The 27,224-nt window shown below is 59.5% G+C and overlaps 1 protein-coding gene across 28 annotated transcripts in view; it reads left to right on the top strand.

Moving 5' to 3' along the window:
- The window catches only part of NCOR2 (nuclear receptor corepressor 2), a 208,505-nt gene that overhangs the window by 114,719 nt on the left and 66,562 nt on the right, over positions 1-27,224 (top strand). For 18 of the 28 annotated variants that reach the window (XM_047697890.1, XM_047697898.1, XM_047697897.1 and 15 more), the window contains 6 exons: positions 1,624-1,796; positions 2,703-2,796; positions 5,476-5,654; positions 9,135-9,189; positions 11,409-11,507; positions 26,116-26,273. In XM_047697890.1, coding sequence (XP_047553846.1) covers positions 1,624-1,796; positions 2,703-2,796; positions 5,476-5,654; positions 9,135-9,189; positions 11,409-11,507; positions 26,116-26,273 — 758 coding nt within the window. The remainder of the gene's footprint in view (positions 1-1,623; positions 1,797-2,702; positions 2,797-5,475; positions 5,655-9,134; positions 9,190-11,408; positions 11,508-26,115; positions 26,274-27,224) is intronic. The other 10 variants (XM_047697901.1, XM_047697902.1, XM_047697909.1 and 7 more) reach the window with 5 other exon arrangements.

The following is a 27,224-nucleotide window of genomic DNA, read 5'->3' on the forward strand; positions in this document are numbered from 1 at the left end:
TGATCCCTGGCTGCGGGCACCGAGAGGTGGGGACACCATCTGCTCCGAAGATGGACTGTGGTGGCCAGGGCACGGAGGCCCTGCTCCTTGCCCTCTGCAGACGCTTGCTCCCAGCACCCACACATGGGCTTAGCTCTGCCCTTGTGTCTTGAGGGTGAGTGTTGGGGGGGATTTGCTTCCTCCCCTGGTCAGTGGGTCCGCCCCAGGGAAGTCCTTCTGAGTGGTCCTGCTCCCTGGGGAAGGCTTTGTCCTCCAACGAGATGTCCCCAGGCGCCCAGTGCAGTAGACACGGGTCCTGTATCTTCTCCAATAACTTATTTTTCTTTGCTGGTTTTGTGAACTTTTCTCCCCATCCTCGCATCTGACACATTTTCTCTCTCTTTTTCATCAGACTGCAACCTCTCCAGCAGGGGCTTTGGGGGTAGGATGGGTCCCATGCTGTGATGGTGACAGGTTGGATGTCCCTTGCCCCTGTCCCTGTGCCCAGTGGGGGGCTGTCTACACCACAGAGCTGTGAACAGCGTGGCTCTTGTCTGCTGCTGGATCCACGTCCTGATCTCTAGCAAGTTCTTAGAGCAGCCCACATACATGTGGAGCCCCGGGGAGCTGGGGGTCAAGTTCTGCTCCCTGTCAAAGCTGGCCTGACCTCCCCTTAGGGACGGCTGCCCTGCTGGGTTTGCTGAAGTCCAAGGTCATAGGTTGCCTTAGTCAGGCTGAAATGCAGGATGGGGAGGAGTGTCTGATCACGAGGACGAGAGAGGGGTTTTCTGATTGTGCTGAAGCATCGGGAGGGCGTTCAAGCGAGACTCCCAGACCGTGCCATCTGCCCAGCACAGCTGTTAGAGACGGGAGATTGGGGTCTTATGGGTGCCTTTTTGCTCCCCACCTGCTCGAGGTCTAGGTCACCTTGGAGATGTGGAAGCCAGGCAGCTACGTTCCTGGCTGGGTGGGGGGAAAACAGCAGGTGGCACTGTGGTTAGACGCGGAGGGGGACTTCCTTGTCCAGGAGAGGTGGCAGAGGCTCCTCGGGACTTCACCTACAGTCCCTGCGTCTGGGAGCATGGTGGAGCCTGAGGCCAGGGAATGAGAAGTTTTCAGGAAGGGAATGCTTTCTAGGGGGCTGTCGCCAAGCTGACAGACACCCCAGAGCCTCGCTGTCTAACATAACTTCCTTACACGGAGGAAATGCTCTGTGTGTGTGCTGTCCACTCCGGATGGTCGCCCTTCCCGCACGTAGCTGTGGTGTCCAAGAAAATGTGTCTGGGGGTACCAGGGTCTGGATTTTAAATGTTGCTGGATGTTAATGGGATTTTGGACTTGGTCATGTGGCTGGTGGCTCTTGCACTGGATGAGACATTTCTAGAACGAGGCCTGGCACGTGGCCCATCTCCCAGGGAAGAAGGCAGCCAGGCCCGAAGCCTGCGGGTTTTCTTGGGACCCAGGTCCGCCCAGGTCTCTGTGTCACTGCGTGTGTCACCGTGTGTGTCTGCATCGGCGCCTGCCTGTGTGACCATGTGTGTGTCTGTCCAGAGTGGGCTGGGAGCGCGGCTTGGGGGCGTCGGGCCCGGCGTCCGGATGGGGGATGACCTGCTGATCAGTGCTCCCTGTGCTGTGCTCCCCCAGGAACAGAAGTTCTGCCAGCGCTATGACCAGCTCATGGAGGCCTGGGAGAGGAAGGTGGAGCGCATCGAGAGCAACCCCCGGCGACGGGCCAAGGAGAGCAAGGTGCGCGAGTACTACGAGAAGCAGTTCCCTGAGATCCGCAAGCAGCGCGAGCTACAGGAGCGCATGCAGAGGTGAGCTGGGGCCGGGGCCTGACTGCCTCCCTCCCACCCAGCCCACCACTGCCGTTCCTCCATGTCGCCCCAAGGACCCGAGACAGCAGAGGAGCCACAGCTGCTGTGACACGGAGAATGCAGCAGGGTCTCCCACCGGCGACCTGGGGCCGCGTGAGGTCCGTGCATGACTTGCTCAGAGCCTGCGTGGCCTTCATGCTTCTTTGAAACTCAGATCTGTTTTGGTGGAGCGAGCTCTCTTTCCCACCAGCCGTGCGAGCTTCATTTGTTTACATGGTCTGTGTGGTCCCTGAAGGCAGCCGGAGATCCTGGGTGTGGGTCCGAGACGGGAGGGCCTCCTGAGGCTTGGAAGCCAGATCGGGACGCTGGTCTCCCGTGGTGGTCTCAAGGACTGTGTGAGACTCGGTGTAGGTGTGCCCGGTACACAGTAGGCGCCTGGGGATGCGTAGCTGCGGTTTTGTTGCTATGTGGATAGGGCGAAGGGCGACGAGCAGTGATGATGGCGCTTCCATTCTTTCTTGGACGCTCACAGTCCACATCTCACCGTCCATACTGTCCGTACTGTCCCCCTGTTACAGGGAGGAAACTGAGGCCCAGGTCCTGAAGAGGTGGGGCTGGGATTTCAACAGGCATGTGTGGGGCTGGGCTTTGGGGGGCATCTTAGGAGAGAAGATGGGATGGAGCTCCTGCGGCATTCCTGGGTCAGGGCGGGGGCTCCGTGCCGTCCCCTGAACCCCACAGCCTGGAGCGGTCCCTGTGGTATGAGAGGCCTGGCTCCTTTACACCTTCCTCCCTGCCGCCTACACTCTGCTTATGGGGAAGTTGTGGGTTTGGTCTGTGCTGTGGTGCCTGCTGGAGTCCCAGCTGCCGAGGGGCCGGTCCTGAGTGTGTCCCTTTGGTCTCCAGCAGGGTGGGCCAGCGGGGCAGCGGGCTCTCTATGTCGGCCGCCCGCAGTGAGCACGAGGTGTCTGAGATCATCGATGGCCTCTCGGAGCAGGAGGTAAGAGCACGGCCTTGACTCTGGCCTCGGCTTTACTCCCCTCTGTCCACCACCCATGGGAACGTCCTGGCAGGAAGCAGAATTTACCCTGATGGTTGAAATCAAGGGGCTCGTTCCTGAAGTGTGGGCAGAACCAGCACAGGCTATTGAGGCCCAGGGGCAGTGGCTGTCACCTGTCTCTAAGCCTAAAGGACCAGCAGAGAAAGGGGTGTTGCCTGGTAGTGGCCATCTGGCAGGACACGGCCCCGGGGGTGATCACAGGCTCGGCTGCAGCCTGGTGCCCCAGTGGGGAGGAAACCGGGAGTGTACTGGCTGCTCTCGGCCCCTCCCGTCGTCTCCCAGTGCCTCCCATTGGCTGAGCCCAGCCAGAGACCAGAGGCAGGGGTGCCTGAGACCTACTTTCTAGGTCAGCTCTTTAGTGCCCAGACCGGGGGCAGATGGACAGTTCCCCGCACACCGATTGTCCACCAGGCTGGCGGCCTTCTGGCAGGACCCGTGGCCCTTGGCGCAAATGCACTCTCTTTGTTCCCTCGGGCCCCTCTGGGACGCCTGGATGGCCAGAAAGCAGCCGGGATGACCCTGGTGGTGGTCTGGGGCCCAGAGACAATCGGAAAGCAGAGGAGGCATTTGCCCAGAGAACTCTGGGTGCCAGCCTGGTCCGTCCTGGGTCTCGAAGGTTAAGCGTTTGACCTGCTTGACCTGCTTGTTCCCAATGCCACGGTAGACATGAGGGAGTCTCATCAGGGGAGGGGAGTGCAGTCGTCTTCCCTGGGGATTTGGATCCAGTGGTACAGCGGCTACTGGCAGCTCGGGGCTCTTTAAACTGAAATTAACTCAAAGGAGAGAAAACCAAGACGCCAGCTCCTAGGTCACACTAGACACAGTGTGCCACGTGTTTGGCTGGTTCGTGGCTGCCACATGGGGTGGGGCAGGCAGGGGACCCCTGCATTACTGGAGCCAGACTCCCCCTGCTGATTCTCCCACTGGACAGACCTCTGAGTCCGGGGCGGGGCACCCTCCTCATCATTCCAGGCCCTGCCCCTAGACGTTCCGAGTTAGCTGGCCCAGGATGGAGCCCAGCTCTCTACATTTTTACCAAGTTACCCACATGATTTTGATGCAGATGGTTCAGACTGTCTGGCCATGAAAAGAGATCTTCGTTTTAAAACTTCACATGGTACGTCCCTATTCTGAGCACCATCCAGTCCCCAGAAAGCAGAACTCAACCCTTGCCCTCGGTCATACCTGCCGGTTTGCTCCGGCTCCTATCCCGTGGGTGCTGTGGCTGTGTGCCCATCCCACAGGGGTGTGGGCACTGGTTCAGTTTGCCTTGGAAGCCAGAGAGGGGCGGGTGGCCCTTGCCCAAGTGTTTCCTGCCTGATGGCCAAGGGCGAGTGGCGTCTCCGCTGACTCAGGTTCCCCAGACCCCAGCCATCGTGCCAGAGGTGCACTTCCCCAGGTCCCGGCGACACGAGCAGGTGGCCACCGGCCTCCTGGGACTGTTGAGGGGTGGCAGTTGGGTGAGTGGTGGGAAAAGGGTATTTATGTAGAACAAAGACCTCCCCTGACTAGAGGTTCCCCTGGAAGGTAGAAGGAGGGGGCTGGGTGGGAGGAGAGGTGCAGCCCTGACCCTGCAGGGAGCTTTTAGCAGGCACGGTGTGTGCCCAGGAAGACAGACCTCAAGAAGGCAGAGTGGGGGGGTCCTGCCAGGGGAGAGCTCTGCCTGTTACCAGGCCCGTGGTCTGCCATCCGTGCACATGGTGGGCAGCCGAGGACAATGGGAGAGGTCTTGGTGCTGGAGGCTGTGCCAAGTGCTGGGAGGGTCAGGCCTCCAGCGGCTGGCAGTGGGGGGTGGGTGGGGGAGAGGGGTGGGGAGGAGATCCCTCTGGGAGCTGGGGCTCAGGGCTGTGTGCTCCTGCTGGGAAGCCCCAACACTGAAGGAGGGGTTGGCTGTGGGAGGCTGGGTGGCGGCTCCTTTGAACTAGCTGACCTTGGCCGTGCTGGGCCCTCGCCTGCCTCCTTAGATGGGTAATTAATCGCCAGTAATGGGCTGGCTGCAGAGATTTGGGGAAATGAGCCCAGATGAGCAGTGGCTCAGAGCCTCTTAATAGCCGTCCCGATGCATTAGGAGCGAGTGCGGCGGACTCCTGCAGTGCACGGGGCCAGGCAGCTGGGTCCCCAGTGGGCGCGCTGGAAGGAGCGGATGCCAGGGCCGGGGAGGGCGGCGCGGAGGAAATGGGTCCGAGGTCTCACCGGCCCCTCTCCCTGCCCCGCGTGCCCTCAGAGCCTGGATGGCCAGGCCTGTCTCCCGAGCTGGTTTGGCCCAGCTGGCTGAACATCTTTCCTGTCATGTTTTACGGCACTTCCATTTCCAAAGGGAAGATGCATTGCCCCTTCTCCCTGCAGATAAGGCCACTGCTGCTCTCCGCATTTAATTTACAGCCCCGTCCTCCATAAACCTGTCTGGGGCTGCCTTTAAATTCTCCCTCCCCCTGGCATTGGGCTCTTAGTATTTCCAACCCGTCCTCCGCTTTCCCTCTGGCTCGGTATCTTCCCACTCTTGCTCGGAGCACCCACGCCCTTGCCCGGGCCCCCAGCGCTGGCGGGAGCCTGCCCCGTCCCCAGGCTGCCCCAGCGAACCCTCTGACTCGGGCCGTCCGCCTTCCGCCCTCCCCACAGAACCTGGAAAAGCAGATGCGCCAGCTGGCTGTGATCCCGCCAATGCTGTACGACGCGGACCAGCAGCGCATCAAGTTCATCAACATGAATGGGCTCATGGACGACCCCATGAAGGTGTACAAAGACCGCCAGGTCATGAACATGTGGAGCGAGCAGGAGAAGGAGACCTTCCGGGAGAAGTGAGTCCCCTGGTGCGGGGGCGCAGGCCACCCTGGCCCTCTCTGCCCTCTCCTGTCCTGGGAAGCCCTTCCTGCTCTGGAGGCCAGAAGTCCAAGGTCAAGGTGTGGACAGGCTTGGTTCCTTCTGGAGGCTCTGAGGGAGCGTCCGCCCCGTGCCTCTCCCCCACCCCCTGGGGGCTCCCGACAGCCTTCGTCGTTGCTTGGCTTGTAGCTGCATTGTTCCTTCCCTTGCTCTGTCTTCACGTGGTCTCCTCTGCGTGTCTCTCTGGGGCTTCTTTTTCCATCAAGGCCGGCCCCAGCCGTACTGGACAGAGGGCCCACCCTACTCCCCTGTGAGCGCCTCTTAAACTAATCACATCCTCAAAGAGTTCATTTCCAAATAAGGTCGCATTCAGAGGTTTGGGTGGACGTGAACTTCGGGGGACACTATTCAACCCAGTACAAAGTGTGGGGGCAGCCTTATGTGAAACGGAGCTGTGTGTAGCGGGAGAACAGGGCCGGGGGATCTCGGAGGCTGGGCCAGAGGGCAGGGACATGTGGCTGGCGGACAGCTCTTGGTTCTCATTTTACTCTGAAAGTGGTGGCTTTTTGAGCACATTCTCCATCCCAGACACTGCAGATTTTTTTTGGGTTTCGTGTGTTTGTCCCTCTTATCCCTGGTAACAGCATTGCCGGGCCATCCCCATTGCTCAGGCGAGGAAGCAGAAGCTCAGAGAGGTGAAGACACTTAATGAAGGCCACACAGCTTACAGACGTGGAGGCAGGATTCAGACTCCCCCATCGTCAGGGCCAGGGCTCAGCTGCAGGGGAGAGGCTTGTCGGGAAGGGAGATGGAGCCAGGGAGCAGGGGGTTCTGGAGAGCAGAAGCAGGAATCGAGTGCTAAGACATGAGGCTTGGGGCTTCCGAAAGACCGGAATGTTTTGGGGAGATGATTGAGGAGCTGTTGGATGGATAAAACCCCATCCCCTCAACCGAACTGAGAAGTTGTATCCCAGGGACTCACGCACGTGCTGGGCGCAGGCCCCCGTGAGGCGGGAGGTCTGGGGAAGCTGAGGCGTGAGCGGGGCCTCAGTGCTTGGCCAGAAGGATGTGCTGGAAACAGACTCTGCCTGCTTAGCCGCTGGACCTCTGCCTCGGCCTCCAGAGAAGGCCTCGTGGCCCGGGGGACGAGACCCCTGTTCTCCAGCAACCTGCTGTGGGTTCAGAGTGCCTGATGGGCCTTGGGGATGGGGGTGATTCTGGGTCATGAGCAGCACCGGCTGACCTTGCTGCACAGACACCAGGATGTGGCTGTACAGGGGGAATAATCCATGAGGGTCTGGGCAGGAGAGGTGCGTGTGTGTGTGTGTTTAAGATTTTGTTTATTTACTTGAGAGAGACAGAGAGAGGTACTGAGAGAGCGCATGAGTAGGGAGAGGGGCAGAGGCAGAGGGAGAAGCAGACTCCCTGCTGAGCGGGGACCCCCCCCCCAACATACTTGATCCCAGGACACCGGGATCGTGACCTGAGCCGAAGGCAGTTGCTTAACCAACTGAGCTACCCAGGTGCCCCAGGAGTTCTGTTTCTACAAAAGCTTTCGAGTGTGGAAATTCTAAACCATCTGTACAAGTAGAGAGGTGGTGTGACGAGGCCTGGAGGGCCTACCACAGATTGAGCAGTTTCCAGGAATAGCACTTTGGGGAGCGGGTCCCAGGGGTGTTAGGGGCTGACTCCTCAGAGACAGGGATCCTGGTTCCTTGCGGGCTCATTTCAGGGTCCTCACAATCACAGGTATGATTGTTCTGCCATGAGTCAAGTCCCGCGTGTAAGCCAGGCTATAGTTTGAGTGAAGGATTGCCGTCACAGATGCTAAGAAGTACTGTCGCGTTAGGTATCTGCCTTCCCCTTGGTATGTTTGATATTTTTATTTATTTATGTTTTCTTTAAAAAAAAAAAAAGGCGTTACTGGTGTGTATTCTGTGTTTCTGCCTTTCTGGAGAGTTCGTGTTTGCTTTTCTCACCTAATGATTTCATTGTTAATTCAAAAGGGTAGGGGGGGGCAGGCTGGGCTGATGTCTTCTGAGGCTCAGCTTCATGCCCCGAATCTTTCCAGGAGAGCCTTCCTGGCCAAGGCCTCATTTTCCACAGAATTGATGGCACTCGGGCCTCTGGAAATCATGTGCCATTGGCATAGAGCCCCACCACACACTGGCTTTGTCACCTCCTGTAGCCACTTCTCCTTTCCGAGGCTCAGTTTTTTCATCTGTAAAATGGGTACGGCAAGAGTGCCTCCCTTGTTTAGCTGCTGAGAGGTGCCCAGTGGGTAGGAAATTCTCAGTAAGTGTTGGCAGAGGATACAGGACTGGGTTGGAGGGCGGTGGAAGAGGTGAGCTAGAGGGTTTCCAGGTCCGAAACTTGGTCTCCTGGGATCCCATCTCTCCTTGGGGAAACCCCAAGGAAGGGATCTAGAGGGGGAAGGAAATGTCACTAGGGCAGGGAGAGGGAGAGGAAGGGAACTCTGTCTGGAAAAGCAGGGCGTTAGGCTGGCTCCAAGCTGCCCGAGGCAGGATCCTAGGCGGGGAACCCTGCCACTCTGCGTCTCGGCTTCCTCCTGGAAGAGAGAAGAGGCCCTTCCGGATTCTCCGGTGTCTGGTTGGGGAGCAGGGGAGGGGCCCATTGGCCTCCTGCCCAGCCATCTGGAGGGCCGGGCGGAGAGCACCAGGCGCTGGCCCAGGCTCCCTCGGGGGACACAGGGCCCCCACCTCACCAGCAGCTCCTTCTCTTCCCGGAGGAGGCTGCGGGGCGGTGGCGCGTCGTGGGGACCGTCAGGCCGCGGCTGGGCCGGGGCCAAGGACTCCACCCAGCATCCCTGGGGCCTCTGCGGCCGTGACCCACATCTCCGCCCCCACTGCCTGCCTGCTCCCGTGGCCCTGACATTTCAGCCTTGCCGAGCCTTTCCCAGTAATTCTGCCGGCTTCGGAGGAAACCAGCTGGTGGGGCGCCAGCTCCCCGCACCCCCTCCGGCCTAAGTCCTTTCTTGCCGCCTCCTCGCGGGCACTCAGAGCCCGTGCTCCCACCTCTCCCAGGGAGGCCTGCAGCTCGCCGCCCGACCTGTGGCCTGGCTGTGGGGGCCCATGTGGGCTGGGCGAGGCCCAGCTTCCCAGACCCGGCCAGAGATAGAAACAAAGGCAGATTTTAAAAGGGGGGGACCCCACCAAAGAGCCGCGCGTAATGTCCTCATTTTTCCTGGAAGCCGCCTCCAGCAGGACAAACAAATATATTTTCAAAGGCGCTAAAACCAGTGACTCACTCCAAGGAACGCCCTCCCTTACCCTCGGCCCGCCCGCCCTTCCCACACCCCCCTGGGCTTAATTGCTCCGAGTGGGGCGGCGCCCGCCTGGCCGGGCCCGCGGAGATGGCAGGCGCCCGGGTGCTCGGCGCCCGCCCAGCTGGGAAGCCCCCCGCGGCCGGGCCTCACGCCCGCCCTTCTGCTCCCACAGGTTCATGCAGCATCCCAAGAACTTCGGCCTGATCGCATCATTCCTGGAGAGGAAGGTGAGTCGCTGCCCCCAAGCCCGGCCACCGGCCCAGCCGCCCCGCCCGCCCTGCGCCTCTCCGGGGTCCACTCCGGCGGGTGCCCGCTTGCCCTGGGGCGAAGGACCCTCACTCCCTGCCCACAGAGCTTGGCCCTTGTTCCGGCTGTCAGCCCTTGCCCACCTCGGTCGGTCTGTCTTCCTGCTCCTTCCTTTGAGAAGCAGCCGCAGGCCCCGCCTCTGCTGGCCAAGGGGGTGGAGCCCCGAGCTGGGAAACCCCAGGAGAGCTGTGTGCTCCGGCTTCCCCAGAGCCCGGTGCTCAGACGGGGCAGCTGTCTGTCACCAGGCCAGGGAGAGGGAGAGCAAGGGAACTCTGTCTGGAAAAGCAGGCAATCAGGCTGGCTTCTGACGCCCCAGATGCCAGCCGGGCGTGTGCTCAGTAAGTCCTCATCCCACTCGGACAAACCTTCCTGTAGAACGGCCACTTGAACCCTACCTTGCCCCCAAAGACAGCCCAGGGCAGTGCCCCTTTTCACACCACCCCCTACCTGGCAGGGAGGCACAGAGTGTCCCGAGAGAACGGCAAAGACCTCCTTCGAGCCCTTTGTCGGGCCAAGCGGTGCCTGGAGTCGGGGAAGCCGGGCCGGGTCCAGATGAGACCCCGTGTGCTGGCATCGGCCATGGGAACCCTGGTGTTGTAGGGCGGAGCAGGAAGGGCTCCAGCAAAGGTCTCCTTCTGGGGCCGCTGCCCTGAATTACCACACTCCCTGAATCAGGTTTGGAGGGGGGCATCTGCCTGCCCCCCAGCTTTGCTCAGGCCTAGCTGCTGGAGGCCTCGTGCTTTTCAGCTGAGGGAGGGACGTCCGAGGGGAGCCAGGCGGTTATTTTAACATTGAACAGTTGTCCCTCGAGTCTGCCCTTAATGAGTGGAGAACCATGGAAGGAGGAAGATGGGGCAGCGTGGGGAAACAGATCTCTCTGGGCCTGAAAATCCAGCGTGGGGAAGCCGGCCCAGTAGAGAGCCTTTCCTCTGACTTCGTGATGGCTTTGTGCTGGGGGCGTGGACAGCCCGGGAGGCTCTGGGTCAGGGCTCCTGGGGGATGGAGGCAAGGGTTTTCCAAAGCTGCTTGTTGAACAGTCTTGCTTGGGAACCGGGAATCAGAGCCTCTGCCCTAGAGAGTGAACTTTACAGTGTGCTCTGGCTAAGAGGCAGCTCAGGATAGGACGTAAATGGGGCTCCCAGAACGGTCTGAAACAGGGATTGCCAGTGGTGCCCCATGCCTTTGGGGACAGGCTTATTCTGAGTGAGGCAGGGAGCAGGCTGGGAGCTCGGTGGGCCGGCCCGCCGTGGCCGTCTGTCTGCAGGGACAGCCGCTGCTTAGGGTCAGCCCTACGTCCCACATGGAAGGCGCTCCCCTGACGGACTCGCACGTTGCTCAATTTGCAAATAATGGCGTCTGATAAGACCAGGATTTTCTCAACTGCTGTGTGGGCCTCGTGTGTGGGCCAGGTTTATGTGGGAAGTGGCCTCTGTTCACATGCATTCTGGAGGTGGCAGAGGCCACGAGGTTTGAGGCCCAGCCTGCCTCTGCACCCAGCAGCCTTGACGGAGCCGCCCTCGGAGGCGAGCTGTCACCTGGAGCTGGCCCGTGGCCGCGGGTGGCAGACACCACCGTGTTGCGTCTGTTTGCTTTGAGGATGGCCTCTTACTGGTCCTGTTTGGGCAAGGAGGAGATGGGGTTCCAGAAGGGCCAGTCGCTAACTCAGCAAGTGGCAGCAGGGTTCACACCCAGATGGGTGTGGGAAAGATCAAGGCCGAGAAAATCATCAACGTCCCAAGAGATGCAGAGTCGCTTGGGGATGTTATTGTCCGGCTGGGTCACAAAGCTTGGAAGAGGTTACTCGGGGCCCCAGGCATTTGGGAAGAAGGATCTGGGCTGAGAGAAAGAAGACCCAAGGCCTAGACTGGGGCCAACTTTGAGTTTGCCCAGCCGGGAGCTGGAGCACCGGGCGGGGGGCAGGGGACCCTCTAGGGTGTCCTAAGTGCTCTGTCTTCATGACTGCTCTGTGAAGTGTGTGCTCTGAGCATCCCCATTACCCAGGTGGGAAGGTGTGGTGACTTGGCCGAGGTCATCACACTCTCCGTGGAGGAGGCAGGGTTTAAACCCAGATCCCCAGCTCCAGGGCTCCTGCTCTGACCATCCACACCGGACATGGCGTTCTTCTCTCTCTGTCCTGCAGACTGTGGCCGAGTGTGTCCTCTATTACTACCTGACCAAGAAGAATGAGAACTACAAAAGCCTGGTGAGGAGGAGCTACCGACGCCGTGGCAAGAGCCAGGTGAGAGATGGGGCAGGGTGGCTGGTTCTCGGGGCCCATCCCCGGCGTGCTGTGCGGCCCTTTGCAAGATGGGCGGTGACCATCTGCGAGTGTGGTTCTGCGGCAGGCTCCCGTGGCTTGGGTTCCTCAGTGGTGGCTGGGAGACCCTCTCTGGGGGTGATCAGGCTACCCCGGCACCAGAGGGGCGTACTAGCAGAAAGACCACTTCCATTCTCAGCCTGGAAAGTTCTAGAACTCCGGGCTCCGTGAATCACGATCCCTGTGGTAAAAGGGTCACATCCCCAGTGCAAGGACTGCGTTCTTTGCGTGACTTGGGCTGGTTAACAAGTTTAACGTTTAAAAAAAATATCTGTAGTCTGTTTGTGTTGTTTTTATGCATATTTGAAAACAAAAAATAGCCAGTGCAGTAGCCTGCAGTCTGTCAGCCATCACTGTTTAGGAGGAAACTGAGGGATGAGAGCTTGGCAAGCTTTGGCTCGTAGGCCAGGTCTGGCCCACCCTTTCTTTTGTGAATAAAGTCTTATTGACACACAGCCATGTCCATTCATTTTCATATTACTGGGGCAGCTTTTCTGTTAGAGCAGCAGCAGAGTGGGTAGTCGGGACTGAAACTGCAAAGCCTGAGATATGTACTCTCTGGTCTTTTCCAGAAAATGCTCACCTCTGAGTTAAAGAAACAAGGAGCTGGTTTTAAACATTGTTAGGCAAATAATGGTAGAGATGCTGGGGTCTGTAGCACACAGGTGAAAGGGGGCTCCTGGGCTGTCGATCGGTGCTTAGAAGACAGAGAGAGGGCATGGATTCACTTCGCTTCCGGGCTTTTGAAAATCAGCTCAGGGCAGGTGCTGGGAACATGTGACTCCTGGAGGAGGTAGGGTTGTGCTGTCACAGGAGGGATTTGGGCTGGACGGACAGACGGCTTTGGGGCCTCCCCGGTGGGTGCTGCCTGGAGCTGGCGGAGATGTGTCCTTTCTGGGGTCTTTGGCCTGGGGCACTCAGGGGAAGGTGATGAGGGCCAGGAGTGGTGGGACCTCGGATCAGAGGGTCCTGAGGTTTTCTCCCTGATATTGGTGTCTTCCCTTCCCCGGCCTGGCCAGGGCAGGGTTCTGAGGCCTCATGCTCAGCCATCCCCAGTGGGGTCCTGGTGCCCACTGTGAAACAGTGGCTGTTTACACTTTGCAACGGAGTCCCATAGGCGGGTTCTTAACTGACATCCTTTTTCTCTTCTTTTGCCTTCCGGGAATTGTGCTTCCCCACTGTGGACCCCCTTTCCCCTTGGCTAAGCCACATGTAATTAGGGGAGCAAATTTGTTGAGAGGGGAATAAGGAAGCTCTCACTGCCACCAGGCATAAATGACTGGGTCTGAGTGTTGGTTCTCACTGGCTGGGTTGTTGAAGGGTGGCTGTGTCTGGTTTGTGGGTAGGGTTTTCCTTGAGCATTGTGTGGCCATGGTTGACCAGCCCATCCAACAGACGTGTTAAGAGCGAGTCTTACTGGCTTGAAGGTATTTAATCCCAAAGACCTAGCTGTGGTGTTTTAGAAATTGAAGTGCGGTCGGGAATTGTCTAGACTGAGTGGCACAAACTCAAATTCCAGGTAGGGAGCATAAATACGCTGAGGCATGAGAAGCAGTAGGGAGTGGTGGGGACTGTGGCAAAATTGAGGGGGAGCCTCAAGGCCTTTAGGTATATTTAAAAGCCATCGGTCGAGATCTCTTGAGCACCTACTATGTGCCACTTCTCCTGCTAGTCTTCTCAGTGTGTGTGTCCTCACTCATCCCCCTCCCTTTGTGGGGTCATTGTGGGTGGGCTTAGGAGGCCCCTCCAGGTGGCTGGGCTGGGGGCTCTGGAGGAGAAAGGTTCTGACTCAGACAGGGAAGAGCCATGTTTGCATGGAGGGAGATGAGGGCTTGTGTATGTTGAGGTCATTTAGGGAGGGAGGTTTCCCCAGATAAGAACTGGGGGTGGTTGGGGGCATCAGTGTCCTGCATCTTTGGACTTGGCTGCCATGCATTTTATTCTGTGGTGTTAATTCTCTTTATCAGGCACTTGAGTGCTGGGCTCAGGGAGCTCCTTGCTGGTTTTATAGACCAGCGTACATAGGTGGTTCCAAGACCACATGCCGGCAGTCTGAGAGTCTCCGTAGCATAGGGTCCCTCAAAAATGAGGTTAAGGAGCAGGTCCTCATTGGACAAGAACAGAAGCAAGGGTGTCCCAGGCAGAGGGAACAGCAGGTACAAAGACACTGCAGCATGAGAGAGCACAGTGCCCTCAGAGTCTTTGGAACAGGGGTCTTAAAAACCTTCCAGTGTCTTAAATGAATGAAGGATTGGAGAAAAACCCCAGGATGCCGTTTCTTCTGCTCATGTTTGATGAGTGGCTAGCAGTGTTTCTCTGATTTATGGAAGATAGAAGTACAAATGCAAGGGCACATGGTGGCTCACACTTGACCTCAGCTTCCGTGAGAGGCAGCAGGGAGTGGTGAGGCCTGTAGCCGACTTAGCTCGTGCCCCGGGTCCGCCCCTACTGATGTTGGGCCAAGTGGCCTCATCCTGCCAGAGCTGATTTTTGAGGACAAGCTAGAAGTCGGGGTTTATGCAGAATTGCCTGAGTTTTCAAATTTAGATTACATGAAAACAAAAACAAAACACAGATTGTATAGGTCAAAGAACTCCGGTTTGCCCCCCTTTTTTTTAAAATTAAGTTTTTAATTATAATGCTCGTGTAGTTGGGGCGCCTGGGTGGCTTAGTCATTAAGCGTCTGCCTTCCGCTTAGGTCATCATCCCAGAGTCCTGGGATCGAGCCCCACATTAGGTCCCTGCGCAGTGGGGAGTCTGCTTCTCCCTCTCCCTCTGCCCCTGCTTGTGTTCCCTCTCTCGCTGTCTCTCTCTCTCTGTCAAATAAATAAATAAAATCTTAAAAAAAAATAATGCCAGCCTAGTGAGCACGTTGGTTTCAGGTGTGCGATACAATGACTCAGCAGGTCTGTGCGCTGTTCAGTGCTCACCATGACAAATGTGCTCATACTCATACTTGCTTTCCATCTGCCCTTGGTCCGCAGTGTAAGACCTCAGGATTCGAGAATGGTAAGGCTTGGGTGTTGGAGGTAAAGAAGGGATTGTGTGTGACTTGGGGCAGAGGCCAGACCAGGCAGGGCTGGCGCTGGGGAGCCCTGGGATATTGTGTAGCAGAGGAGAAACGTCTGTTTCCTCTTTTTGTCTGCGTTGTCTTGGATTAGCCATAGTGTCTGCCCTGCTTTTCCCGTGAGGTTGTGCCCTCTGCTCAGGCCTCAGGCTGGGCCTCCCAGGATGGAGAAGGGATGCCTCTGTGTTCTGCCTCTTGCAGAAAGACAGAGGGAAGTGTGGCAGGAGGCCCCTGTGTCTTGGGAGCCGGGACATGGCTCGGTGGCCCTCCCCTCCCTCTCATCTGCTGGGGACGGAGATGCTGGGGGACGGAGATGCACACACGGCCTGGAGGAACTTTCATGCCAGGCGGACCCACCACCCTCACCCCTGCCTACTGGCCTGTTCATAAATACGTGATAAACTGGTCAACCCCAAGACTCTGGGGCTGTAAGGCATTTCTCTTCCCTGTGACAGTGAAATAAATGTCGGCCGCAGGTCCCTTGGCCTCACTTGTGAATCTGAGCTGCAGTTACTGGGGGGCCCTGAGCGTCCTCATCTCTCCTGGGAGGCCAGCGAGACAGGGGAGCCCTGTCTGAATTGCCAGGCATTGGCCTTGCGGCGTGATGGGACAGGGATGCTGCTGGCCGTTCGCTCAGGATTTGTGTGAAGGGTGGGGTGCGTTTTCCCTCAAAACTTTATTGGGGGGGGTGTCCTGCCATCATCCCTGCTGTACGGGGCTGGGAGGTGACAATCTGTTCTTAGTGGCATGCAGGATTCAAGCCTAGCACGGTCTGCTGTTGGAGGCCAGGGGATCCCTGGTGGTCCCATTTGCCACCTTTCGGCCATGTCGCTTTTGGAAGCTGTCCGTCTTCGACCTTGTGGGCCCTGGGCTCTTCTGTCGGTGTAGGCTCTGCCGCGTCAGGGAGCAGATGGACCTTGCTGTGGGTGGGACGTGCCCCATTGAGCCCCCATCTGCATCACAGCCCCTGACCCCATCTGGGTCTCCGTCTCCACTCACTGGGAATCTGTTCCTGGCCCCACGTGCGCCTGGCTTCTGCGAGGCTGGCAGCTGGAAAACTCTTTCTGTCTCTTTCAGTTCTCTGCTGCTCTCGGGACCATGAGCGTCTCTGGAGACACAGACGGCTGTCTCCCCGTCTCTGGCTGTCTAGCAGTGTCTCATAGCTCCCCCAGCCCCATGCATGTGCCCTCCCTCTTCCAGGAGGCCCACGGCCAGGGAGGCTGTAGTGCCTACCTGTGGTTCCTGTGGCTTGGGGCCACACTGTGGCTAAGGATGGCCATGAGGGGCCTCTCAGCTGCTCAGCCCAGCAGGGGCCCCTTGATGGGCCCTCCCCACCCGGTGTCAGAGGCCCAGGATCGTGTGTTCACCTGAGGGCTTTTACAGACTGACTCCTGCACGTCAGAACTAAAGTTCTGGCCTCAGAGGCAGATCAGACCGGGTCTTTCGGACACAAGAGGGAAGGCATCAGCCGAGCAAGGCTGTCTTGACACCTCCCAGACTGTGCCGATTAAGAACCACAAGGGGGTGCCGGGGTGCTTCAAGGTGTTGGTGAGTGGGCTCGATGGCCCTTCTCTTGGCTGGGCGGTCCCACCTGCCCCCTTGTAGAAGGCGCCTTTTCTGAGTTGGCCGACTCCTCGCTCAGGCCCGGAGATGGGGGATGGCCCTGATGTCTTCACCGGTGCCCGTCACCTCAGCCTTCCTCTCTCAGTGGGATCGAAGGGGGTCCCAGGCTCACATCCCCACATCTGGGGAGGAGAGGAACCCATGGTGCTGATGGCGGGGAGTTACGCTCCCCAGAACGGAGGGGACACCGCCTCCTGCTCCAGACGGGCTGCAGTCCGTGTCCTCAGGCTGTCCCCTGCTGGGGTCCCAGGCTGAGTCACGGACCTGAGACACAGCTGGCGTCAGGCTGAGGGTCTCCAGCTTCACCGGAGGGCTTGTCAAAAATCAGACTGCCAGGATGCGCCCCTCCGTGGGGCCTGAGAGTCACCAGCAATACTGGCTGCTGGTCTGGGCCACCCACAACCTCAGCCTGGGGGATGTTTACTGGGGAGGCCCCCCAGGAAGGGAGGGGGAGGGAGCAGGTTGGCAGAAGGGGAAGTCGAGGCTTGGCGCAGGTTCACGGCCTGCCTACCACAGTTGGGGGTGGTGCGCGGGAGGAGGAGATGACCCTGAAGGGGAGATGAGCTGAAATGGCCCTTCTGAGGTGTCCTGAGGCGGACAGAGAGGGCCAGGTCTCAGCCCACAGGCTGGGGATGGCTGGGGACACTTGCAGCCATGGGGGCAGCAAGCACCTTCTAGAAGGGGCCTGGCCAGACCCCCGGGGGACAAATCCTGTGCATTTTCCAATTTGCTAACTACATGTCCCAGTGGTCATGACCTCCTTGAATGCTTAACCACAGCCTGTGAAGCAATACGTCAGTGCGTCTGTTTAGGTGACACCCTGTCCCGTCACACCCTTATCACGGGCCCTGGACCAACCATTTGTTCCTCGTGTCGATGGTCACGTTGGAAAGCTTGGCTGGTTACAAAAGTGGAATGTAAGCCTCCTTGATGAAAAGCATCTGCCATTGGGTGTCTCTGGGCTCAGACCCTGAGACCCGCTGTGCTGCCCTGAGGGAAGGGAGGCCCGCCCGGCATCCACGGCGTGGGTGCTCAGCCCTGGCCATCGGGGCACCAGGGTCATCTTGGTGTTTAACAGAGTGTGCCATCCACCTCTGGAAACGTCTCCATATTTGGACGAAGGGAGATGTAGGCCAAGCCAGAGACTTCTGGAATGCCAGCCCCTTCACGCCCACCCCTGCTGGACCCTGCATACCTGAGCTCTGGCAGGTGGGATCTGAGCCGGGAGATCCTGGACCGTGGCCTGTGAGACCCTCCCCAGAGCGGCAGGCGCGCTCGTGGGCTGGGCCCAAGCCCGAGCATCCTCTCTGCGAGGTGAATCACTGGCTGAGGCGGGGGACGGTCCAGCGGTTTATAGTTCATGATTCATGGACCGGGGCCCCATTATCCCGCCTAGTGGCAGAACCGGAGCCCAGGAATGCTGTGGTCGCTAGTCGGCCTGACTCTGCCGGCCGTCTGGGAGCAGAGAGTGGGAGGCGGATTTGGGCCAGGCAGCAGGGCCCATCCCTGCTGTGGCTGTGACCAAGGGGCCACTGTGGCCCTCCAGGCGATGGAGGGGGTATGCTGCGGAGGGGGCGTGTCCCTGGGGGTGAGTGCCCCCCACCCTGGGGCGTCTGAGGGGGACCCGACTTCCCCTCCTGCCCTCTGGCCTGCATGTCCTTGGGCTCTGTGGCTCTTTCCTGTGGCCCAGTCCGGCTCCCACCGCTGACCAGAGGTCCACCTCAGGCTCCTGTGTTTTCTAGGTTGATCTCCCTGTCTGTCCTCTTCCCTCCCTCTTCCTGTCCCATCTCTTTCCCCAAGTGTGGGGCTCCGTATCGCTGTTTCCCTCTGTGTCTCCATCCACGTCCCTCCCCCTCCCCACACCCACACCCCGCAGCCTCCTTCTCTGCCTTCCTCCCCCTTCCTCCTCTCCTGATCCTTCATCCCGTCCCTCTGTGCCTCCTCTCCCTGCTTCTTGCCAAGGGACAGGTGACCTTGTTCCAGTTGCCGAGGCACCACCAGAGGCTCCCGTGCCTGGGGCAGTGCTCACGGGGGACAGCGTGACCCGGAAGGCTATGCCCGGGTGGGTTCAGCCCGCTGCAGTCCACACAGGGAGGGGCAGCGGCTGTGCAGTTGGTGCTGGTGTCCAGGACTGGGTGGATGAAATCGCATGAGGGCTCCCCCCCGTGCAGTCTGGCAGGGACGTGGGACAGGCCAGATACGGCCACACTGACTCCGGGCGGGGCTGCGTCTCTCCTGGCCCACTGGGTAAGCATGAGTGTGCGTGTCCCCAAACGGCTGCCCGAAGCCCAGATGGGCCTCCAGCCTGGGGCTCTGTGCGGCTTCCCTGGGCGGCCCAGGCTTGTAGGAGGTGGCGTTTCTGCGCTGTTGGGGACAAGCGGGGCCGGCCCAGACTGTCCAGATCTAGCGCTCCAGTGAGCAGATGTCCCTGATTCCTGCCCAGGAGGCGAGAGACTGTGGGAGGCCCCTCCGGGCCCGCACCCCCCCCCAGACACATTTCAGAGACCACTGTTCTCAGGAGGGTGGGTGGTCTCCTTCCCAGGAGAGGCCATACCCCAGGGAGTGAGCAAGCTGGGCTGCCGTCTTGGGAGAAGACAGACATGGCCTTCTCATGGGCCATGACGTGGGGGCAGGGGAGACCTGGCTCTCTGCCAGCCCTGTCCGAGGCAAACCACATCAAAGGCATAGAAGGACATGGAAAATGTGAGCCCAGCCCAGAAACTGTGAGCATGGAGCATTTGGATCCCGGGGGGTGGGGTGAGAGGTGGGGGGTTGACAGACCCCACATCCGGGCATCTCAGGCTGGGCTGCCAGGAATCAGGAAATAGTTACCAGACGAGCAGCATTTGTGTGGGTCTGTGCTGCTGTGGGCCACGGCAGGAGGGATCTCCTTGGGCTTGACCGCTCAAGGAGCATCCCAGGTGGGTGGTGGCCATGTTGGAGACCTTTGTGTCATGACTTCACATTGATCATCCCCATTCTAGATGATTGCCTAGTGAACAAGACAAGTGAGGTCCCAGAGCGGACACGTCCATGTGGGAGGTGGACAGTGCCCAAGGGAATTAACATGATTGTCGGAGGTGGTCGTGAGGGTGGCAGAGTGTCGGGAGGCAGTTGATGGAGGGATGGCAGCTTTTAGGGAGCTGACCTCGAAGGCTCCTCTGAGGAGGGGGTCATCTGGGCTCAAACTTGAGTGATAAGAAAGAACCAGCCAGGCAGAGTCAGAGGGAGAATCCCACGGAGCAAGTGCAAAGGCCCTGAGGTAGGAGTAGACATGGCATCTTCCCGGAGGCAGAGGGGAGCAGCCCCAAGGGAAGTGGCTGAAGTGAGCAAGGGCGTGCAGGGACTAGATCACATGGCCTCGTGGTCTGTTAGACCACTGGTCTTCTTCCCAGGGGCAGGACAGGATCTGATCGACAATTTAAAACAGAGCTTTGGTTGCCACAACCACATATCTCCCTGCAGGCAGAACAGACATCATGGGTGTGTGTGTGTGTGTGTGTGTGTGTGTGTGAAATGCTGCTCGGGTTTTTTTGGCACATCTGTTTGCAGGGGCGTGCTAGGGAGTGTTCACACCCAGCCTTGTGGGGGCGAAGCCCCGATTTGTAGCACGTAACAGTTGCCGTGGTATAAATACTCCCATTGCGCCCAATCTAAGCCACCGACATGACGTCACCGATGGTGGAGCTGGGAGGGGGCGTGCCCTTCGGTGGAGCTGGGAGGGGGCGTGCCCAGCGCAGTAGACTTCCGCTGTGCAGATGCCATTGACGTCAGTAACCTCGAGAGCATAGATAACAGATCTGTGTAGTCTAATAATTGGGAAGTGCTGCGTTTTGAGTACTTCTTACCCTTGTTTTTATCCCAAGTTCTTTAACTGTAAAGTTTTGTAGTTTAGGTTTTGTTTTTTGTTTTTAATTAACATTTAATTTATTATTTGTTTCAGGGATACAGGACTGCGAGTAGTTTAGTTTTTGATAACGGCTGTGTTTAACAGCTTAACTGCAAAATCCTTGAAAGCTGAGGTCTGCTCTCGCGAGCGGATCCGAGCCAGCTCCTACACACCTCTGTCTGGACTCAGGGGGCGTCCGCTATCTGTGTTTCCCCAGGAGGGACAGGTGGGCTGGAGGAGGAGCATAGGGCGCCAAGGGTCAGGTGCAGGCCGCCAGGACCAGAAAACACTGTTGTGTCTTGCCTCTGACCCCTGACCAGACCCCGGTTCTCCCACTTGCGTTGGGCTCCGGGGCCCCCTCGTTCCCACTGCTGAGAGACAGCAGGTGTCGTGAGGACAGAGCCCCTCTTGGGGTTTGCTCCCTGGGGGGTGCATGGTCTGTACTCAGTGACAGGTTTGGTGAATGAGTGGCTGAGATGGCGATGTCGTCGGCGCTGCGGGGTACGAGGAAGCTCTCACAGCACGTTTCTGAAGACCTGTCATTTGAGGGTTAAATCCCATCAGCTCTCACTCTCTCCTTCGGGAAGAGACAGCCACGCCTCCCCGGATCGGATCAACTTCAACACGGGGCAGAAGACGTCATCCCCTGCCCCACCCCCCCAACTACTGACGGGAGCCTTGGTGGCTGTCCATTGCCACCAGGACACCCCTGTACGTCAGAGCGTGAGGGTTACAGATGGCCAGGCTCTGCAGCCATGTCCAGTTTGTCGCACGGTAAGGACAGTGCTCCTGTTCATGTCGCCGTGCCTTTGCCCAGGCAGGTCCCCTCCCTGCAGTGTCCCCTCATCCTTGTCAACCGAAAGCCTTTGGGGACTCTGCTCAGAGGCCTCCTTTCCCGTCCCTGTGGGTCAGGCAGAACTGCCACCACATCTGTCGTGTGCTCTGCCTTTCGAAGTGTCCCCAGCACGAGCCTCCTTCTGCCCTGGCGGAGTTCCTTGTCTGTCATTTGGGGAAGGTTGGGGATCGCATTTTTGGTGGCGTGGTGTCCGCCTCGTGTGCTCAGAGCACCCGTGTGGAGGGAACGTGCATGTGGTGGCGCAGTTGGGCTTGAACGGGGGAGCCCGTGACCTCCCAGCCCGGGGTCGCAGGCGCAACACCTGCCCGTAGGATCTTGCTGGAAAATGCTGTGCAGTCTGGGGCCAGCCCCTCGGCTTCTCCGTGTCCCTGTGTCGTGTGCTATGGAGCAGAGGTCGTCCCAGGGCTGCTGGGAGGATTCGGTTCACCCACAGGTAGAATGAAGAGAAGCCTTCGTCTGGATGTGTTGTTTTTATTCATGCGGTTTTCCGTGCAGCCCTGATCTGGGGCTCAGCTCAGCACAGGCTCTGTGGCCTCCTGCCTGTCCTGCACTCAGCTCTGGAAGCAGGGGTCCCTCGGGGATCAGAACTGATGGCTCTTGCTGACCATAGATCTGGTCAGGTTTTCCGCAAAGTCGTGCTGTGGTTTGGGAGGGAGTTTCCCAACCGAGTTCTGGGCATGAAGCCCATCGTGAGTCGGAAACGAGTCTGGAAAGCAGAGGTAGACCCCGCACCATGAGCTCCAGAATCCTTCGAGAGGGAGTTTGGCCTCCGGATCTCCCCACCCTCTAGGTCCACGGGTGTTACCTGCTGCCAGCGGCAATGGTCCTGGGTGTGTTTTGGGAAAAAAGGATCCCTGACAGCCTCGCCCCTCAGTGTGGTCCAGGAACTAGCAGCATCAGCCCCCCTGGAAGCCGCCTAGAAATGCAGTGGTTGAGGCCCTCCGCAGACACACGGAGTCTGCACTTCCCCACTGTCCCCAGCTGATTCGTGCATGGTCTAGATGGAGCAGCACTGGTCTGGGGCACGGGTGGGCACGCGATGGCTCCTCAGGCCAAATCTGACCCACTGACAATTTTATAAATAAAGTTTTATTGGCACAGAGCCGTGCCTATTTGTTTACATTTTGGTTGCTTTCAGGTTACAAACCGAGGTGAGTTGAGCAGTTGTGACAGAAACCAGTGGACCTGTGGCCGCACAGAATTAACTGTGTGGCTCTTACAGGAAAAGCTGGCTGGTTCCTTGTCTACTGCACTAGATCTCAAGCCTGGTCGGCCATCGGAGTAACCTGGGGATTCGTGATTGGTGTGGCCGCCGCCCGGGCTCCCCAGGTGTCCTATCGTGCGGTCATCAGGCCGTGGGAAGCTTGGCTCTGGTTTCCCCATGAAAGCGGGCAAGTGCAGCTCCACGGCCGTGGATGGCTGAGGTCCGGGGCTGGGGCCTGTAGTGGCCGCTCCTCCTTGCTGATGTAGCCGTCCTCCTGTGTGCTGCCCTAGACCATCAAAGGCTTTCTGAGACTGACCTGGCTTGGGTGTGGGGGTTGCTGTGAGTTGGGGCCCCATCTCGCCCCATAAACCTGGAGTGAATGGAGCCCTCCTGAGTCATCCCGTTGACTTCTGCATGCAGCAGGAGGCCAGGCAGATGGTCCTTACTGTGCCTGACCAGTCTGTCCCACTGTGAAATGTGTTTGAGGCCAGGACGGACCTGGGGCTCCTCCCTTTCGTCCCCTGTGATAGTGCCACTCAGCTCAGGGTGCTGGGACACCTCTCCCAAGGGAGACGGCAGCCAGGTCGCAGGAAACCCTGAGCCTGTCCGGGGCCCTGTGCCGTGGCTCCATGGCAGTGTTGCTGCACTCCCCGCTCCTCCGCACCCCTGCACTTCTTAGGGCTTGGGAAAGTGTCCGGGCAGGGGCACCGTTGTCCAGCACTGGGCTTGCACACCTGGTGGGAAGGGATGGGAATCATGAGCAGGCTGTGGTGCTCACTGGAGCTCCTGAGCCTCCGCATGAGGTGGGCAGAGGTTGGGAGACTCTGGCTCCAAGCACTGCTGAGGGGGGAGGGGCCCACCAGGGTAGGTGGAGTGGCGGGGGTGGGGGCTCGGCATGGCCAGGGTTAACTCAGGCCTAGGCTGGAATCCTGGCCCTGCTGTTTACCTGGTTTGTCCCTTGACTTCTCTGTGCCTCAGTTTATTCTTCTGTAAAATGGGAGAATGAGGGGTTGGTAAAGGAGGTGATTGCAGTTGATAGAACAGTGCCAGGCGCAGGGCACTTAGACTGGTTTTTGTTATTCATGCTGTGATGTGGGTGATGATTTGGGGGTGGGGGTGGTTATAGGCTGGCCCAGGCTCGAGGGGAGGGTGGGGGTTCGAAGAATCTAGAATGGGGGCAGGGTGGGCAAGGTGGGAAGGGACAGGGACACCCAAAGACACCCCCTCGGACCCGAGGCCCCAGATTCTGGTCAGAGGCTATGAGTAGGGCTTTGGAGACCATGGGGCCCGGCCGTTGGCTCTCGTGAAGCGTTGCTTCCCTGTAGGATGGGAACACGGGTCACTGCCCTTTCTGTCTGAGGTTGGCTAAGGGCATGAAGTGGGGTAGCGCTTGCAAGGGGCTTAGCGTGGTGCCAAGGATAGGCCACCTCCATGGGTGGAGCCTCAGCTCACCACTCTTCTCGGTTTTTCATCTTCATTCCTATCCTCGGGACCTCAGAGGGCCGGAGCTCGTCGACAGAACGTGCTGGGCATGCAGTCAGCCCTTGGGAAGTGCTGGCCTCTTCCTAGGGGGCCTTCTCCGGGATTCCGAGGGGGAGGGCCGCAGGAAGGAGCGGAGCTCAGGGTGGCACGGAGCTCAGGGTGGCACGGAGGCAGACTCCCCTGGACCTCCGCCCCTGTCAGTCAGGAGGCATGGGTGCGGGGCTGGGCTCCGTGGGTGGGAGCTGCACTCCCTGGCTGTGCTGGCAGGGATGGTGGCTGCTTCGTGGAGGATGAGGTCCCAGGAGCCTTCGAGGCCCCCCAGGCTAGATCCAAGGAATGCTGACAGGTGCCTCCCGCAGGTTGGCTCAGCATTGGGCCCCCATGGCCATTGGGAGGGACAGCAAGGAAGGATTTGGGGTGAGGCTGCCGCCCAGGCGGGGTCTGGGTATAGGTGTGGCCGAAGGCGTGTTGGGTGGTGCCGAGCTCCCTGTGGTCGGAGAGCCCCTGCCGTGCCCAGCACCTGGCGTCAGGCTCCCAGGTGTTGTAGAAGTCGGCAAATCTGACAGGCGGAGATGGGAGCCAGGCTGGGTGGCCTGTGGGGCAGGGGTCAGTCCCCCTCCCCAACCAGCCATGCGCTCTCCCATGCCCTGGAGCCAGGTCTCTGACCCCTGCTGGCCCCCACCGCCCTCATCAGGCGAGGGCGCAGAGGGCGCGCTTTAGCGGGAAACCTCTCTGTCCCCACTTCCACCTGCTGGAATGGACAGCTCCAAAAGCGACTTTGCCTTTTGGGTGTGAGAGGGGGCCATAGCTCCTAGGCAGTGGGAAGTTTATGCTTTAGTTCAAGTTGAGGGCTTCGGGGGGTGAGGGACAGGCTAGTTAAGGGCCAGCCACCGGGGATCGGCAACAATGTGGTGGGGGTGGAGAGGCTGTTCCATGTCCAGCCGTCGTGCCCCTTGCCTCCTCCGACAGAATAGAGGGGGTTCTTGGAGAGGGGGAGGCAGAGCCGAGCCAGGAGGTCCTGGGGCGACCTCTGCCACAGCTTCAGAGAGCGTGGGTTCCCCTACCCCCCCGCCAGGGTCCACAGAGTGCCCCCAACTGGCCTGTGCTCCCGCTTCCTAAATTCTAGCTGCACGAGGGGGTCCAGGGAGGTGTCGCAGGCCGAGGCAGCCTTGGCAGGACAGGCGTGTGTTCCTGAGACACAGGAAAGATGCAGGGAAGGAGCGAGACCCTGCCTGCCCTCACCTTCTCCCTCAGCTTTGTTTCTTTCTCCTTGTCGGATCATCCGTTTGACTGTACCCCTACCACACACACGCAAGGCTTTGCTTGGGTTTGTTTTCCTTTCACTTGGCTCGTCGGCACGGAAAGATGGTCTGCTTGGTAGGTGTCTGCAGGGAGGACTTTGGGGTGGCTGTGCATTTTTAAAGATTTTATTTGTTTAGTTGACAGACAGAAATCACAAGTAGGTAGAGAGGAAGGCTCCCCGCTGAGCAGAGAGCCCGATGCGGGGCTCGATCCCAGGACCCTGGGATCATGACCTGAGCTGAAGGCAGAGGCTTAACCCACTGAGCCACCCAGGCGCCCCCCCTGGCGTACATTTTTGAAAGAAATCAGGTGGGGCAGAAGGGAAGTCGGGCAACCTCTCTGGAAGGAGCGGCGCTTTCACTTCCTCCCTTGTCCTGAGGAGGGCAGGCTCAGCAGCCCGGGCTAATGGGGCAACGGACCTGTGCCTGCCTTGCCTCCGGGCAGAAGAAATGCCTTCAAGAGGAGGCTGGTTTGCTGTGAGCTCCTTTCGTCTCCCCCTGAAGTGGAGGTTCGCGTCCCCTTGATGCAAGGAGGGCAAGCCCACTGTTGCAAGAGCGGGTCCTCGACGTGGCAGCAAGCGCCTTCACATGGGCCTGGGCCCAGGACACCCCTCCCGCCGGCCCATTTTACAGATGTAGTGACAGGCTGAGAGGTGGCCTGAGCTTCGTCAGCGACGTGTCCCCAGGTTCCCCGGTGTTCACACTGCTCTGGCTTCAGGCCGACCAGCAGCCCTCCCCGTGCTGTTGATGGCGTCAGTCCCACTTTAACACCCACGCCAGACACCAGCTCTGAGGCTTCTCTCGATTCCGCCTCCCGGGCCCTGGCTGAGGTGTCGGCATGCTGACTAGCCCTGCTGCGCAGAGTCTGCACAGAGAGGTCAAGATCCTCATCTGAGGTCACACAGCCCCCGAATGGAGGAGGCAGGAGTTAGCCCAAGCTTCCAATTTCTACACCTCGCCTGGGACTCCTGGCTCCCCAGACCCCGTGGGCTGCAGGACCCCAGGCTGCGGCCGGGGCCGTCTCCCCACCTTGCCAGCTCCCTCAGCCCAGGTGCAGGGACTCCCCAGTCTCACTGTTTTCCTCCTCTCCCCTCCCCTGGGCCGGCAGCAGCAGCAGCAGCAACAGCAGCAGCAGCAGCAGCAGCAGCAGCAGCAGCAGATGCCCCGGAGCAACCAGGAGGAGAAGGAGGAGAAGGAGAAGGACAAGGAGGCTGAGAAGGAGGAGGAGAAGCCCGACGTGGAGAACGACAAGGAGGAGCTGAGCAAGTAAGACGGCTAGGCCGCCCGGCCTTGCACCCCCAGGGAGCGGCGAGGAGGTGCCCCCGACCGCGCTGGAGGCCGGGCTCCTACAGGCAGTGCTCCGCAGAGGCTGTGAGGACAGCGGTTCAGCACCTGCCGATAGTCTGCCAGGAAGGGAGGCATCTTTGGCTCCGTCTGAACCCAACAGCCCCCCTTCCGGAAGCCCGCCCGCCCCCCCCCTCCTCCCGCCCGCCCTTTCCTCCTCGAACCCTCTGGAGACCTCAGAGACTGATAGCTCATTTGAGCTCGACTCCTGAGCTAATACATCTAGGCAGTGACTTTGGAGCTCTTTGCTTCCTCGTCTCTCTCCCTCCTCCGCCGCGTCTCCTGAGATGCCAGGCGGGGGACGGGGGATCAGAGGAGCTGGCGGAAGGACTAGGGATGCAGGCGGGCCCTGCCCTCACCTCTAGAATTCTCGCTGTCAGCGTGAGCTCTTGCAGATCAAGGCACAGCCTCCCGTGCCTGCCAGGGGCGGGCGCCGAACGCGGCCAGCTGGAGATCCGCGCCGGGGAGGGGGGCGGGCACGGCTCCGTGCCAGGTACCTGGAAGAGGCTCAGGAATGTGGCTTCGGAGAACATCTGGCTTCATTACCCCCCGTCTCCCGGACGCCCCGGGAGGGCCTTCAGGAAGATGAATGGGAGGCGGGAGTGGTAAAGCGGAGCGGCCCCTCGGTCCTCCCTCCTGAGTCGGCTTCTGAGAAGGCCCCAGCTCTGGGTACGGAGGTCACACGCACCCCCACACACCTGGCTCGGTGGCCCATGCCAGCAGGAGACTCCCCTTTTGTGCGTGCTGTGAGGCACAGTGGCCCTTGATGATACGGCCAGCAAAGCGAGGGCCGTTCCTAGAGGCCCATGGAGCCTCTCTGTTTTGGGAGTGAGGTGGCCCGTCGGTGGTACCCACCGGCACCCCATGCACTCG

The sequence above is a fragment of the Lutra lutra genome, chromosome 12 (assembly GCF_902655055.1).
Source record: "Lutra lutra chromosome 12, mLutLut1.2, whole genome shotgun sequence".
Lineage (NCBI taxonomy): Eukaryota > Metazoa > Chordata > Mammalia > Carnivora > Mustelidae > Lutra > Lutra lutra.